Source organism: Rhyacophila brunnea, unplaced genomic scaffold, assembly GCF_057557595.1.
Source record: "Rhyacophila brunnea isolate RB1 unplaced genomic scaffold, BYU_Rbru_1.0 scaffold_14, whole genome shotgun sequence".
NCBI lineage: Eukaryota > Metazoa > Arthropoda > Insecta > Trichoptera > Rhyacophilidae > Rhyacophila > Rhyacophila brunnea.
This window is the reverse complement of record NW_028232796.1, coordinates 29,203,602-29,216,696: the sequence shown is the minus strand read 5'-3', so window position 1 is coordinate 29,216,696 and position 13,095 is coordinate 29,203,602. Positions and strand designations below refer to the sequence as shown.

Sequence of the window (13,095 nt, the reverse complement as noted above, 5' to 3'; positions counted from 1 at the left end):
TATATATATATGTACAAGGCAAATAAAGTTGTGATTATATTGAGATGCAGGTCCCGTACTGTCACAGCGACAAATTTAGTCTATGGTTTCAAAAAGCAACAATGAATAAGGGGAATTTAGCCGAAAAACAAAAAAAAATCCTGATCGGTTATCCCTTAACAATCACACTCCGAAAGAATGGAAAAATGTCGCCAGCATGTGATAAAAATCGAAGAATCTTACCGGACAAACGATTTAAGAATAGACACACATCATATGGGTAATTTAATATTTCATATTGAAAGTAATTTTAATGGTTTTCTAAGTGTAATACAGGCTGCTGCCTTCTTAACCGCTCTCGTAACTAACCGAAAACAGGCAAACCCATCTGAAATTCAAAAACCTCACGCTTATGTAATCCACTTATAATAAGATCATAATATAGGCCTCTACAGAATGGAGGTTTGTATTAAAAGATTTTTGTTTTTACAAGAAATGTACATACTGTATGCGAGTATTTAACACTCTGTGGAGGCCCATATTATGATCTTATTAGAAACGGACATAGACAAAAAAATCGGTGTGTGTACTTATGTACGCGAGTTAGAAGTTAAACTTCTTTGGCGTAGCAAAACAAAAACAAAACTTGTGAAAAACTAGATTCTTTGACTAGCTCTTAATTATCTTGTTAAATTACGCACTCAAGAAAAAGGACCGCTTATTGGAACGCCGTTGGTTTATTTCTATACACTTTAATTTATATTACTAGATTTTATAATGGTTTCTCATTGTTTTTATTTGTAAAGTGCCAACTGTTACTCTGACGTTTAATCGTTTGTTTACGTAAGAAATTGCAAATGGTCGACAATAATAAATTCGCTGCCTAGACAACGGCACAATTCTAAACTATAATATTATACTGTATAATCGTCACGATTGCAGTATCATACTGTGGCGTAAAGGTAGTGCGTTCGGCTGATAACCGAACAATCGGTGGTTCGAATCCAATCGAGTGCGTTTTTTTCGTGTAAAAAAATAAATTATGTGTTATATTATGTTACATGCCAAAAATACACTCTGATCTGATTTCACCAAAAGAAGTATAACTTCAAAAAAAATTTAAGAAAACATCCATAATTGTTAATAAAGTCAATTTATATACTAATCAAAAATAAAATCCAACATGAATCATGTTCAAATAATTAATACTATTCAAGTAATAAATAAAAAAGGTAGGAGTCATGTCAAACTCTATAAGGAAAGTTATTCAGATAAAATTTATTGTTGTTACCTGGTCTGGAATATCAATGAGAGTGGCGGCCGCTAAGTCGGTAAGAGTGTGCAGCATCATCCTGACGAAGGGGGCAGCGGGCAAGCGGGGAAGGAGGCCGGTGAGCAGCGCTCGCACAGGTCCAGCTGCAGCCGCATCGTGGTGCATGTGCCGGAGAGCTGGCAACAGCTGCAACTTCATGCCAGCCGGGGTGGCTTGGCCGCGGATCATCTCTGATATTTTGTTGCACATCGAGACTGCAAATGTCCTGTCAAATGGTTTAGTTACAGTCATGATAAATTGCGAACACTGTAACTAAGCGTATACTGAGACTTTTAATGATCACAAAACTGAAGCATGATTCGATATAAATAAAAAGGATATCAAATTAAATTCTTTTTAATATTTTTCAATATAACGTATTGATTAAAAATTATAACGCTTCAAAATGTAAATTATCAGTAAACTATAAAAGTCTTCCCAATTTTTTTTGTTCTGTATTACTTACTGATTTCCCTCTAAAATAAATTTCATGCAAAATCCAGATCTAAAGCTTTTTGAAGTTATACTTCTTTTGGCGCGTTTGGGAAAACAGATCAGAGTGTATTTTTGGCGTGTGATGAAGTTGCATGCGCCGATGTAACACATAATTTATTATTATGATAAAATTCATTTCGGTCTCAAGGGTACATGCACATGCGCATAGTGTCATTTAGTCAGTCATTCAATACAACCAAGTAAAGAGCATGTGTTGTAAACATAAACAATATTGTGTCATAATAAAGTATTATTTATGTCTAAAATTATATATCAATAAATAAATAAATTTTGTGAATGTTGAGTTGGTAATTAATTCAAAAAATATATTAAAATTTGATTTTTAATTAATTCATCATGGGCACTTCTGAATCGGGTATAACCGCTGTATGGCAAAGATGAGTTTCGGCCCGATACAATAATTACAATTATCATGTGCTATATGAGATACAGATGAATCGCGTACGTTTTCATCAACCTAATCCACTGTAATATTATATAACGGCATATTTTGTTTTGTTACGCCAAAGAAGTATAACTTCTAAAGCGCGTACATAAGTAGAAGAAGAAAATCATTGGAGTTTTACAATTCTTTCATGCCATTGAGGTAATACAATACTTTCATATGGAGGCAGAATTTTTCGAGCATGCCATAGTAAAATTACTGTAGCACTGCACTTTGCCTTAATATCTGTGTAGAACTCTGTCGGGAAAACTTTCATGTTGACGTGCAGCTAACCTAATCATTGTTCAAGGAATCATTTTTAGTATTCCGGATTATAAATAGGTTTTCTTCAACGACTTTCAAGTTATGCTATATAAACTCCAAATCAATGAATAATTGAGTTACCCACTTAGACTGAGCGGCAAACTGGCACGCAGCATAAATGGCCGCATCCACCTCAACGCTATCGTGGCTGTCCAATCCTCTTCTGATGGCATGATGAATATGCTGCTTCTCAGGCATGATACCAGCGAGAGCACCCAAAGTCTTCAGGGTGAGAGCCCTGGCTACAGGATCATTCGAGTGAATAACACTGAAGATTCTCCTAACCGCCTCATCAACGTTGAGGATTTTATCCAAGTGCTTTTCACTTTGCTGGCATACTCGCAACACCCATAATCGCAAGAAATTATTCCCAAGACGAAAGACATCGGCTAATTTTAGAAATGATGAGTTTATAAGGATTGGGAATGGATATTTTTCGAAAAGACGGGGAAATCGAACGATCGCTTCGCACTGTTCACCGACTTTGCTGGATCGTAATCCTGGAAAACAAAAAGAAGCATAAATATTTAATGGTCTTTAACTAATACTGACTTATACTGCCCTTCCAAGGAAGAAGGCAGTATTTGCAAATTTGCAATATACAGCAAATTTGTGAAATTGAGTTATGAATGCCAATCGTAAGCTAATTTTGAAAGCTATATATTCTGTTCACTTTAAAATCAGTATTATCACTAAAATACCATTAAAATCCTTAGTGAAAAAATGGACTCTGCTAAAATAATACAAATTTCTTAGCAAAAAGCCAGTAATTGCACCTATTTATTGCAGTTACTGCTTGTTTATTATTTCTTTATTTGTATTTTAACATCCTACTAATAAAAATTATCACCGTTTTTTATCAATTCACAGTACTAAAGTATGAAAAAAAACACATTATGTCATTTATCTCGAAAGTGTGTGAGAGTCAGTTACTGCCTTCTTCCTTAGAAGGGCAGTATAGCGTGAGGATGTCAGATGACAATACATCATTGATCATGATCAAGTGTAAATCCCAGAGGAAATAATAAAATAAAAAGATATAAATTCTCATTGGCTGAATATTGCTTCATACTAATCACCATACACCTCATTGGCTGGAACCAATAGGCCAACCAATGAACAACCCTGATTGCCTTACGAACTGCCAGAAATTATGTATACTTTAAATGTGCGAATTTAGCTAAATACCTATCCTGTATGGTAAAACAATGTACATACCAATAGCCTTGCCATTACAATATCATGGTATCGGCAGAATTACAAATCCCTCCGTTCTTTCACATACATATATGCCGCAATACTACCTTCCAATATTTACAGTACATACAGCACTATGAAATCACAGCCATAACAGGTTGGTTGAAGAATATGTAAGTAATTGTATCAGATTGTTTATCCCTCTTTACGCCAAAAGAGTAACGATTCTGGTAGGTAGTAAGATACAGTACTCTATATCGTTTTTGTGACCCGAGATATTTTAAGATCAAAAAGCAAACCATAACCTAACACAACCTACTGTAACCCAAATATAAGTAGGTTGTGTCAGGTTAGCTAGCAGAACACCTTAAGCCACGAAAATGCTATGAAGTTACCACAAAGTTATTTGAAAACATTCACCAGGTCTTAAATAGATTAGCCCTCATAATAGATTTGTAGACGAAATTAACGCAATCCGGCCTATTCGGATTTGTAACAACTTTTATCAAACTAGATGGGATAAACTAAAATGAAAATATATTATTTAATATATTTTTAGCCGGTATTCGTTTCAGCTTTACGTATACCTAGCTTGTTCTCCCCTTTGTGGCAGTGGTAATTCATATTCGTCACCGCATGAATATTAATTCTATTAAGAAAGTAATAATAACTTAATGTTAAATGTTTGTTATTGAACGATTTTGAGGTTATAGCCCGGTAAAGTCCTTAAATTTACCTTTATCTAATTCAGTTAACGCTGAATTGGCATCTTGTTCAGGTTCGCCCAAAGCATTGTCGTTGAAGGAATTCAAGCGAACCCCCAACATATTTAGTAACTTATCTCAAAACAACACTACCTACTTATTTACGAAATATCTGACAATCACATCAACATGGAGGACGGACGTCTCGTATATGTTGTCAGCTGATGGGAAATAGACCTGCCAGACTAAAAAAATAAATTTCCGCAAATCACAATCCAAAATAGCATAGCTCTTACTTGTTGGCTGTCTAATGCCGGCGCTCCATTGGCACGCAAGTCAGACGATTTACAGTCTTCGGACTTTTTTTTCGCGTGGAGCACCCCAGGTCTGCGGACTTTTTAATCCGCAGACCAGGCTCGTTGGATTTCAAACATGTTTGATATTTTACCTCCGAGTTGCCAGACTTCGTCCGTCGATCGCAATGCAAATTCGATTTTACATTAATACGCAATCATTCGAACCGCAAAAAAATCTGTAATTGTTTTAAACATTTTCATTGATTTATTTGTTAATTTACACATTATATATTGAGAGATTTACCAATTATTTTTTTATTTGTATTTATGAAATTCATAAAAGAAAACGTAATTCTTGTGTTGTTTTCACTGCTATATTATTTTACGCAAGTCTACATATAAATAACACAAAATTATAGGGTTATCAGAAGACATTACGATAATCGCAATTTTTTACTTTTGAAAACTCGACTTATTTATTCGTTCATTGATCAGTAGCAGGGCATAGACAAATCGTACGATTTATTGTCCTCGGACTTTTGGCTCGCCAATGGAGCGCTGGCATAAAATATCAGATTCTAGAAGACATGCGTCGTATAAGGATAATTATTATCATTCTGTCAGAAAATTTGTGGCACTAGATGAATTGTTTTGTATATTATTAATATACCCAATGCTATAAATTTGCCTTTATATCCAATTACCTTTACTATTTTTAACTTTAAATTAATATAAAATGTTTTTATATTAAAAGCGAGGTGCAATACAAGTATAAAACCATTGCAACCATAACAACTGTAATTACAACACCGGTTTTTAGATTTTTTTCATCAATTTATAATACGGAGACATCTAGTTAAGATGCCTCGAAGGTTCATTTGAATTGGAATACAATTGGAACGAGATTCCAATAATAATTTTTCGTATATGCTTTGCAATTCGGGTAATAGATGTCTCTATGAAATATCAATTTTTGATGTCATCCTCCTTAATAACATTGTTATACTCTGAGACTTACAATTATTCATATTAGAGCCAATTCCCATTAACGCAGTCTGTGGTTGCATGGTTATTTATGTATGACACCTCTATGACCTGCGCAGGTATACCGCACCGACTGGCTTCTACATTAATTAAAGAGAAATTGTTGACAGGCGAGCGAGGGGTGGAACGCAACATTTTTTGGTGGTTCGTGTTTGTAGACAGTCGTGTTTTGGCCTAAAGGTCTCTGCTTTGAAAATCAGTTGGATCTTAGGCCACCAGCCCTCTGCCATCTACCGGATTGACGAAGCTTGTCGATAGTTACCTTACCTCGCCTACCTACTTCTTACCCAGACAGTACATATTATATTATGTAACTGCGAGGGGAGTTCCATAATTTCGCGGAATGGTGGTGAAAGTATTGGGGTTAAAGGTTAAATATATTTTTGAAGTTATACTTCTTTAGGCGCGTTTGGGAAAACAGATCAGAGTGTATTTTTGTTGTGGGACGAAGTTGCACGCGCAAATGTAACGCATTAATTTGGCGTGGGACGGAAGTTTTGCCCGCCGATGCAACATAATTTATTTTGCGCGGCGACGTTCGGGTGTTCTAAATGCTGGAGGTTTGTAATTTTCAGCTGTCATATTGAGGGCTGTGGTTTGGGCCGGTTGGGTAAAGACAAAATAAAGTTTGTGAATGTTGAGTTGGTAAATAATTCAAACAATGGTAAGTTGTAAATTTACAATATTTAGACACTTAATACACAAAAATACATATTTTTACAGCTTAGGATAATATTAAATTTGTCGTATATCCCATGTCAATTTATTTATTAGCGGTTTATAATTATTGAAGACAATAATAATTATTATGTTTCATCACATAAGCTAATATCGCGTTTCAGTTAAACCATTAAATAGGGCATAAGCTATGCTTTACTTTTGATTTGTGATACATTATTATTGTCATCAGCAGTGCAAAGATGATGCACAGGTTTTGAGATTTTTTTCTTCCAAAGCAGGTTCACTCTGCAATAATATTTATTTTTTATTTTTTGTTTTGTTACGCCAAAGAAGTATAACTTCTAACGCGCATACATAAGTACACACCGATTTTTTTTATTGTTAGGTAATCCTTTTTAGGTATACTTGTGCAATTTCAAGTTGGTTGTTCTATCGCTTCCAATATTCAAAAGAACAAATAAATGAAAGTCTATGATATTTTTTTAAATGTCAATTAATAACTATTGAGCTCCGTGCAGTAATTAAATTCCTCATAAAACTGGAAAAAAGTATGGAAACCATCCAAAATGAAAAATGAAATTGGTTTATGGTACTCTTTCTTGTGGTAAAACCATGACTTACAAAATGGTCACGTTTATTTAAACAAGGTACGAGTGCAGCTCCACTGAACTGTTCCGGGTAGCAGACGACAAATCCAAGATCGTCTTGATGGTGGGCGACTTCCGCTAGGGTATGGCATAATAAGAAGAAGAGAGTCATTATAAGATGATGACCACTGTGGAAGGCCAGCAACGTCACTATACATGAAATGGTATTTAAAAAAATCGAAGATGCCCTTATGGAAAATGTTCGGTTAAAACAAATTGAAATCGGTAAGTTTCAATCTATCCAAAACAACAATTTTCAGAATTATTATACACGAAAATCCCGTCTAACCTCTTTGGGTCGTATTATAGTACTGACATAAAATTCATGTCTAAATAAAACACGGTTCTTGACGGTTAACACTGCAGGAAGCCAGCAGCAGACAAATTTTGAAAATAGCCGATATACCTACTGGATTATTGGTTAGGTTTTCATTCTTGAATTCATAAATTTTGCCAAAATCAGCAATGAAAATAAATTGAATTAGGTAACATTCATATTATTGAATCTAATAAAATTGGAGACCGTATAGTATAATATGGTCATCTCTTTCCGGTAAGAAAGCTTACGGCGAACTGTGCCATGGTGAAATGTTTTACGTACAATTCAGGGCTCGAAATGGACAGGAGAAATTCCCAAAATTATCGCTCCGTCTCGTTGAAAAACTAATTGAACCAACTGAGCTAGGCCAAAATAGGCTATAACAAAAAAAAAACACTAATTTGTAATCCTATTTTTATAAAATACATATAATATTAAATACCATGTATTTATATATTTATCTATGTAAATATTTTCGTGAAATTTTCCATTCCGAGCGCTGATAGATACAATTTACATGTAACCGGATTCATAGTCGACCCTGATCATGTCCAAGAGAAATGGTCATTTGCTCCAATGTTGGAGGGTGACAGGGTGAAGTAAATCATTAAGTAGGTAGGTACCTAATTAATTTATTATTGTAATGAATAAAAATAATAAAGCGTTCTCGCACTGTTCACAGTTCTGGAAATCAATTGTTATAACTTCTCTTTGAGAAACGCTGGTCTTTGTCAGTCGTTACTCTTGAATTTAATTTAGATAGCCTACCTCCTCCCATTTCTACAAAATGAGGTTTATTCATTCTGGAGTTTCTCTGTTTTCCAGTCGGGCCGCATCACACGGTAGTATCGTGTGGCTTTCAAAGAAACGACAGTCACAAAGTAATGAGGCAGTCTCACAGAACACAGACGCCGTGCTTCACTCCGCTACACAAAACAATTTGGAATTACCATCTAATTTGACAACATGAAAGACATCGTCGGTGTAATTTCGCTCTAATTTTGGGATCAAATGACTGAGTGAACGTAAACTATATACTGCGCGAAGGGCAAGATACAGTATCGCTTTCAGCGTATTATAGGACAGTGCGTTAAGTAAATACGCTTTATTTTAGAGAGCGGCAAAATAACACACTTTCAAACAAATCTTTATGAGATACTGGTTATTAATATTTTTTAAACTATATTAAAAATATATAATATATTATATTTCTTTAGATTGGTTCTATCGTTTATTCGCCGTTTATAACAACATAATAATATAACAATAATTACTAAAAACATAAACTGTTGAATAGTATCTTTCTTGACTACCGGTCTATAATACTCTCTATAGTTTATAAATCCTCTGGGATTTTTAGAATATAATATACCCACTGTCAACATACATTATCACATATTCCCTTCAGATCTTCATTTCTTTTCAGCAACCGCAATCGGGACCCCATTGCGTCACACGGAGATCGAACTTCCCTCGAGTGTAAGCTAAATATCAAAAGATGGTGGTCAGTCTGATCCTTGACATACGTGCAAGCCTCAGAACCCACCCACCCTAGGTATTAAAAATGAATCAATACCAAAATCACTGAGATCAAGGGCCTACCAAAAAAGATAAATTGCTAACTCGAGGTAACTGGATCGAACATCCAAGCGCCGAGACCCTGACGAGAAGACGGACGAAAGGAAGAATTCTGCAACGCCGGAAGCCAAGAGGAGGGACAACTGCACGGAAGAACTGCGCGGTGGCCTGCATCGACGGACGTCCTCGTTTTGTTTGTTCGATGAAGCACTTTTTAAAACTTACTAGAGATCCTTTAACCCAGACCTCCAACCTGGCCTCGGTCGGTTGCGAAGCCGCCGAAGCCAGGCTCATCCTTCAACAAAATCATGCTCACACTACCAATCAGCGCTCTAAATGGAAAAGTTTACGAACCGGAGCGCTCAAAAATTTAGGATGGTTATCAAATTTTATGGGTATTTTATAAACATAAATGTGCTAGATTTTTTGTTATATGGCATATCTAGCTCAGACGGTCAAAATATTTTAACCACGAGACGGAGCGATAACTTAACAGACTTCACGAACCGAAACGGCTCTCCAGTGCGCTCCAGTGCGCTCCGGTCCATTTCGAGCCCTGCTCCCGATAGTAACTAGATATAAAGGGGATAGGCTATAAATATCGCCTAGGTGGCCCAAATGTATAAGCACATTATCCTAAGTAAGTAAGTACATTGTCATATTTCCTTATCCCGTCTCTACATTACTTCACATTTTTGAGCACCCAATCCGTTCAAAAACTATTTTGTTGAACATACTCGATTACAGTTCGTCATATTATTTTGATTTTGTGACATTTTTGCCCCCTTCGTCACAATTCGTCACATTATATCAGACTCCCCCCCTTCAGTATGACATGACATCATATATAGACGACCCCTTAGATGAGTACATTATTTTGAGAGCTCTACTAGTATGACAAGAAACAAAAATATTTCACACATCTATAACTAATGAAATATTCATAATCTTTCATCGCTAGCTAAAAAGCACTATAATGGCCTTAGTAATGGTAATTTCTAAGAGAGTGCTTAGGAGAAGTAGAGGCCCGAGGCACTGAGTGATTTTGAACCCCTCCCCAATGAAAAAAATTGAATTAAACCATAAATTGCAACTACCAACATACCAAGTAAATATATCAACGTATCTCTTTCCTAGAATTACATTCTGTAGGTGGCTAATTAAAATTAATTATTATTGAAGAACACAATCATGATAATATATAATATTATTAGTTGCGGAGATTTTGTTATGATTTGGATAAGAGTTTACACTCAATTTGTGAGAAATGCGCATCTTTTAAAGATTATTTTATGTTTTAATAAATGGTTTGTTCTGTTTCTAGGCCCTTTTAAATCTTCTGATAAATAGATTGCGTCATCTGGGTCGAAGAAAATAGCCTCTGGCAATGCCCGGGGAAAACTCATCCACAGTTCGGCCCTGTCTCGCTCCAGCAGCAACGTATCAAATATCGTGCCTTGCGAAAGCTTTGACGGATAATTCGAGGTTTCTAGGTTGAGCTTCCTACATTTTGGTTCATCCGTGCGAACGAAATTTGCCTGTAAAACGACCTAAGCTAATTGGTATAGACATAGAGAGACATTATCTCAATAAAGGGTACCTGTAGGTACATATATATTATATAAAATAATGATAGTATTACCTACCTTTGTAATGTAAAAGGAATGTATTAATAATAAGGTATTGCGAATTACGAACTACCTAGGTGGGTATTTATAGTTTTCATACCTATTAATAGGTATAATAATTAGTATTATAAATGTTGAAAGGTAAAACTGGAATTACACCTGAATGGAAATTGCAGGTAGATAAAAATATAGTTTTTATTTCAAGTCAATTTGATGAAAATATTACTTCATTCCATATACACGTAAAAAATAAAAAAAAACATTATTAATAACCAACACAAACATTAAAAGGCATTATTTACATTCTACAACATATGAATCCTCCCTCGGATCCGGTCTCCCCCTCCCCTTAAGAATGAATATAAAATATGTATAACATTACTTACCGCGGTGATATTAAAATAAATATTTGCTTTCAATATTGCTATGAGGCATGAGACAGAGTGGCGCGGATGACACAAAAAGGCACTAATGGCTCTAAATAATTAAAGCCGTTACCCTACAGCAGTGACTCGCAGGTATCCCACCAGTGGTTATGTCCGGTCATGGGAAATGTACCCGGGAAATATTGGTGGTCCGCGGTGGAAGCGACGAGGCGCGGTAAGCAGTAAAAAATAGCAGTTTATTATTAAATAGATATTTCTGGACTATATTTATCTGTAATTTTTTTGATTTGAATTGAAAAAGTTTCTTTATATAATAATATGTATATATAAGTATGTTATGTTACTTTATGTTCAGTAACTACCAGGGAACACAGAATTAATGGGAACTGAAATACCTAACGGGTGTGGAGTAACAGGCAGCTGATCTCGATTGTGGAAAAATATGGGATAAACTTAAACACCTGTCAAGAAGACGTCATTTCAATATTTGTGTATTTGAAGGTTGCAACACACACTATTGCACGTCTATAATGTGTGTTTCATTTTCGTGGGTCACCAATACATTCTAAACCCTGTTTCAAAATGTAGTAGGTATATTAGAGTAGGTATAGTCTATCTGAATTATATTTATTAATCTGTTCTGTATCCAGTTCCTATAATACGTAACAATGGCGAAGGGTGGAGGTAGGCTGTTGAGATCCCGCATAAATAGTGCATAGCAATCTTTGTCAGTCAAACGATTTTTTTTTTATTGAACTATGACAATAATGGGTACCTAAACTGTAAATAGTATTTGTTAGTTTTTAAAATTCAATTAAACCCTACCATATCCAAGCCACAGTAGATAATAGTAAAAAAATATTCATTTATCATTTATCTATAAAATATCTAAAATTATGCATTAAACCATACATAAATTTAGAAGTTTTATAGATAGGTAGGTAATATTTTTTATCGATTATCGTTTGATTTAGCAGGGCTTAGTGAACTACAAAAAACTAACCAAGACCATATTCTGTTACTTTATGTATTCTTAATTCAACGAAAACAAATAAGCACCTATTACTGAAAAAATGAGTACCATTTTTGTCGGATCGCCCTTAGCATAGTACCTACATAATATATTATAATGGTTTGGTTTAGGCAGCGTTTATTGAGTTTTAATAACTAACCAGCACAATGTGTAAATTGTTTTTTTAAGTTCAATGAAAACAAATAAGTATGACTGAGAAAGTTTAGTGTGCACTATTTATGTCAAATCATAGCAGCCTACATTCACCCTTCGCGTTTGAACCCTCAGAGTTTGAATGAAAATAGGACATCCCAGAATTCCCTCTTTGCCTCATTTTCATATGTTTAGGCTCCAAATATATAAAAGAAGCTCTTCTTCAAGTCTTCATCATAATGACGTAGGTATTGATACAACAGGTAGCCGGTATTGTCGAGTGCGCACGTTTAAATTTGGCGCCTTGTGTTTGCATTGCACTTTGTAAAATGTTGGAACGGGGATTTTAATCCGGTGGTCCATTAGCGCCAAACCACACTATATTGTGGTCGACGTGGATTAAATCTACTCATTCATAACAAGGGCTTTACAGGGAGATGGGGGCGCGTAAAACAACAGGGAATAGGATAAAGCTGATGGTATTTTGCACGGGGAAGCAGGTTTGTAGTGGCTCGAAATAATTTGAATCAAATTTTTGAAATAAAAAAGACTTCAATTTTCAATATTGATACATTACTTATACATACCCTCCACCACCTACCAGGTCTCCCCACCCTTCAGTGAGAAAACCGACAGGAAGTGGCGTGGTGCGGTGTGGAATCAGAAGCAGTCGTACAGTGGCACCCAAAGGACATCAAACAATCACAGGGTCGCCCTAAAACCCGCTGAATCGACGAGCTCACCAAGTTAATCGTATCTACGTGGCATGGAGAATGAAAGGAGCTAGAGGAGGCTTTCATCCTACAATGAGTCGATCCCGGCTGATGACGATCTTGAAAAGTCGACCAACGGCGTATTTGCTAGGTACGAGTACCTATAGGTATATACTAATATA

At 35.5% G+C, this 13,095-nt stretch overlaps 1 protein-coding gene across 2 annotated transcripts in view; it reads right to left on the bottom strand.

The window, feature by feature from the left end:
* Positions 1-4,652, bottom strand: part of defl (Integrator complex subunit 7) — a 34,757-nt gene extending 30,105 nt beyond the window's left edge. For both annotated transcript variants that reach the window (XM_085942159.1, XM_085942160.1), the window contains exons 1-3: positions 4,489-4,652; positions 2,641-3,055; positions 1,271-1,517 (exon numbers count right to left, since the gene is read on the bottom strand). In XM_085942159.1, the coding sequence (XP_085798285.1) occupies positions 1,271-1,517; positions 2,641-3,055; positions 4,489-4,579 (753 nt within the window). In that variant the 5' untranslated portion in view covers positions 4,580-4,652. The remainder of the gene's footprint in view (positions 1-1,270; positions 1,518-2,640; positions 3,056-4,488) is intronic.
* Positions 4,653-13,095: the final 8,443 nt, after the last annotated feature.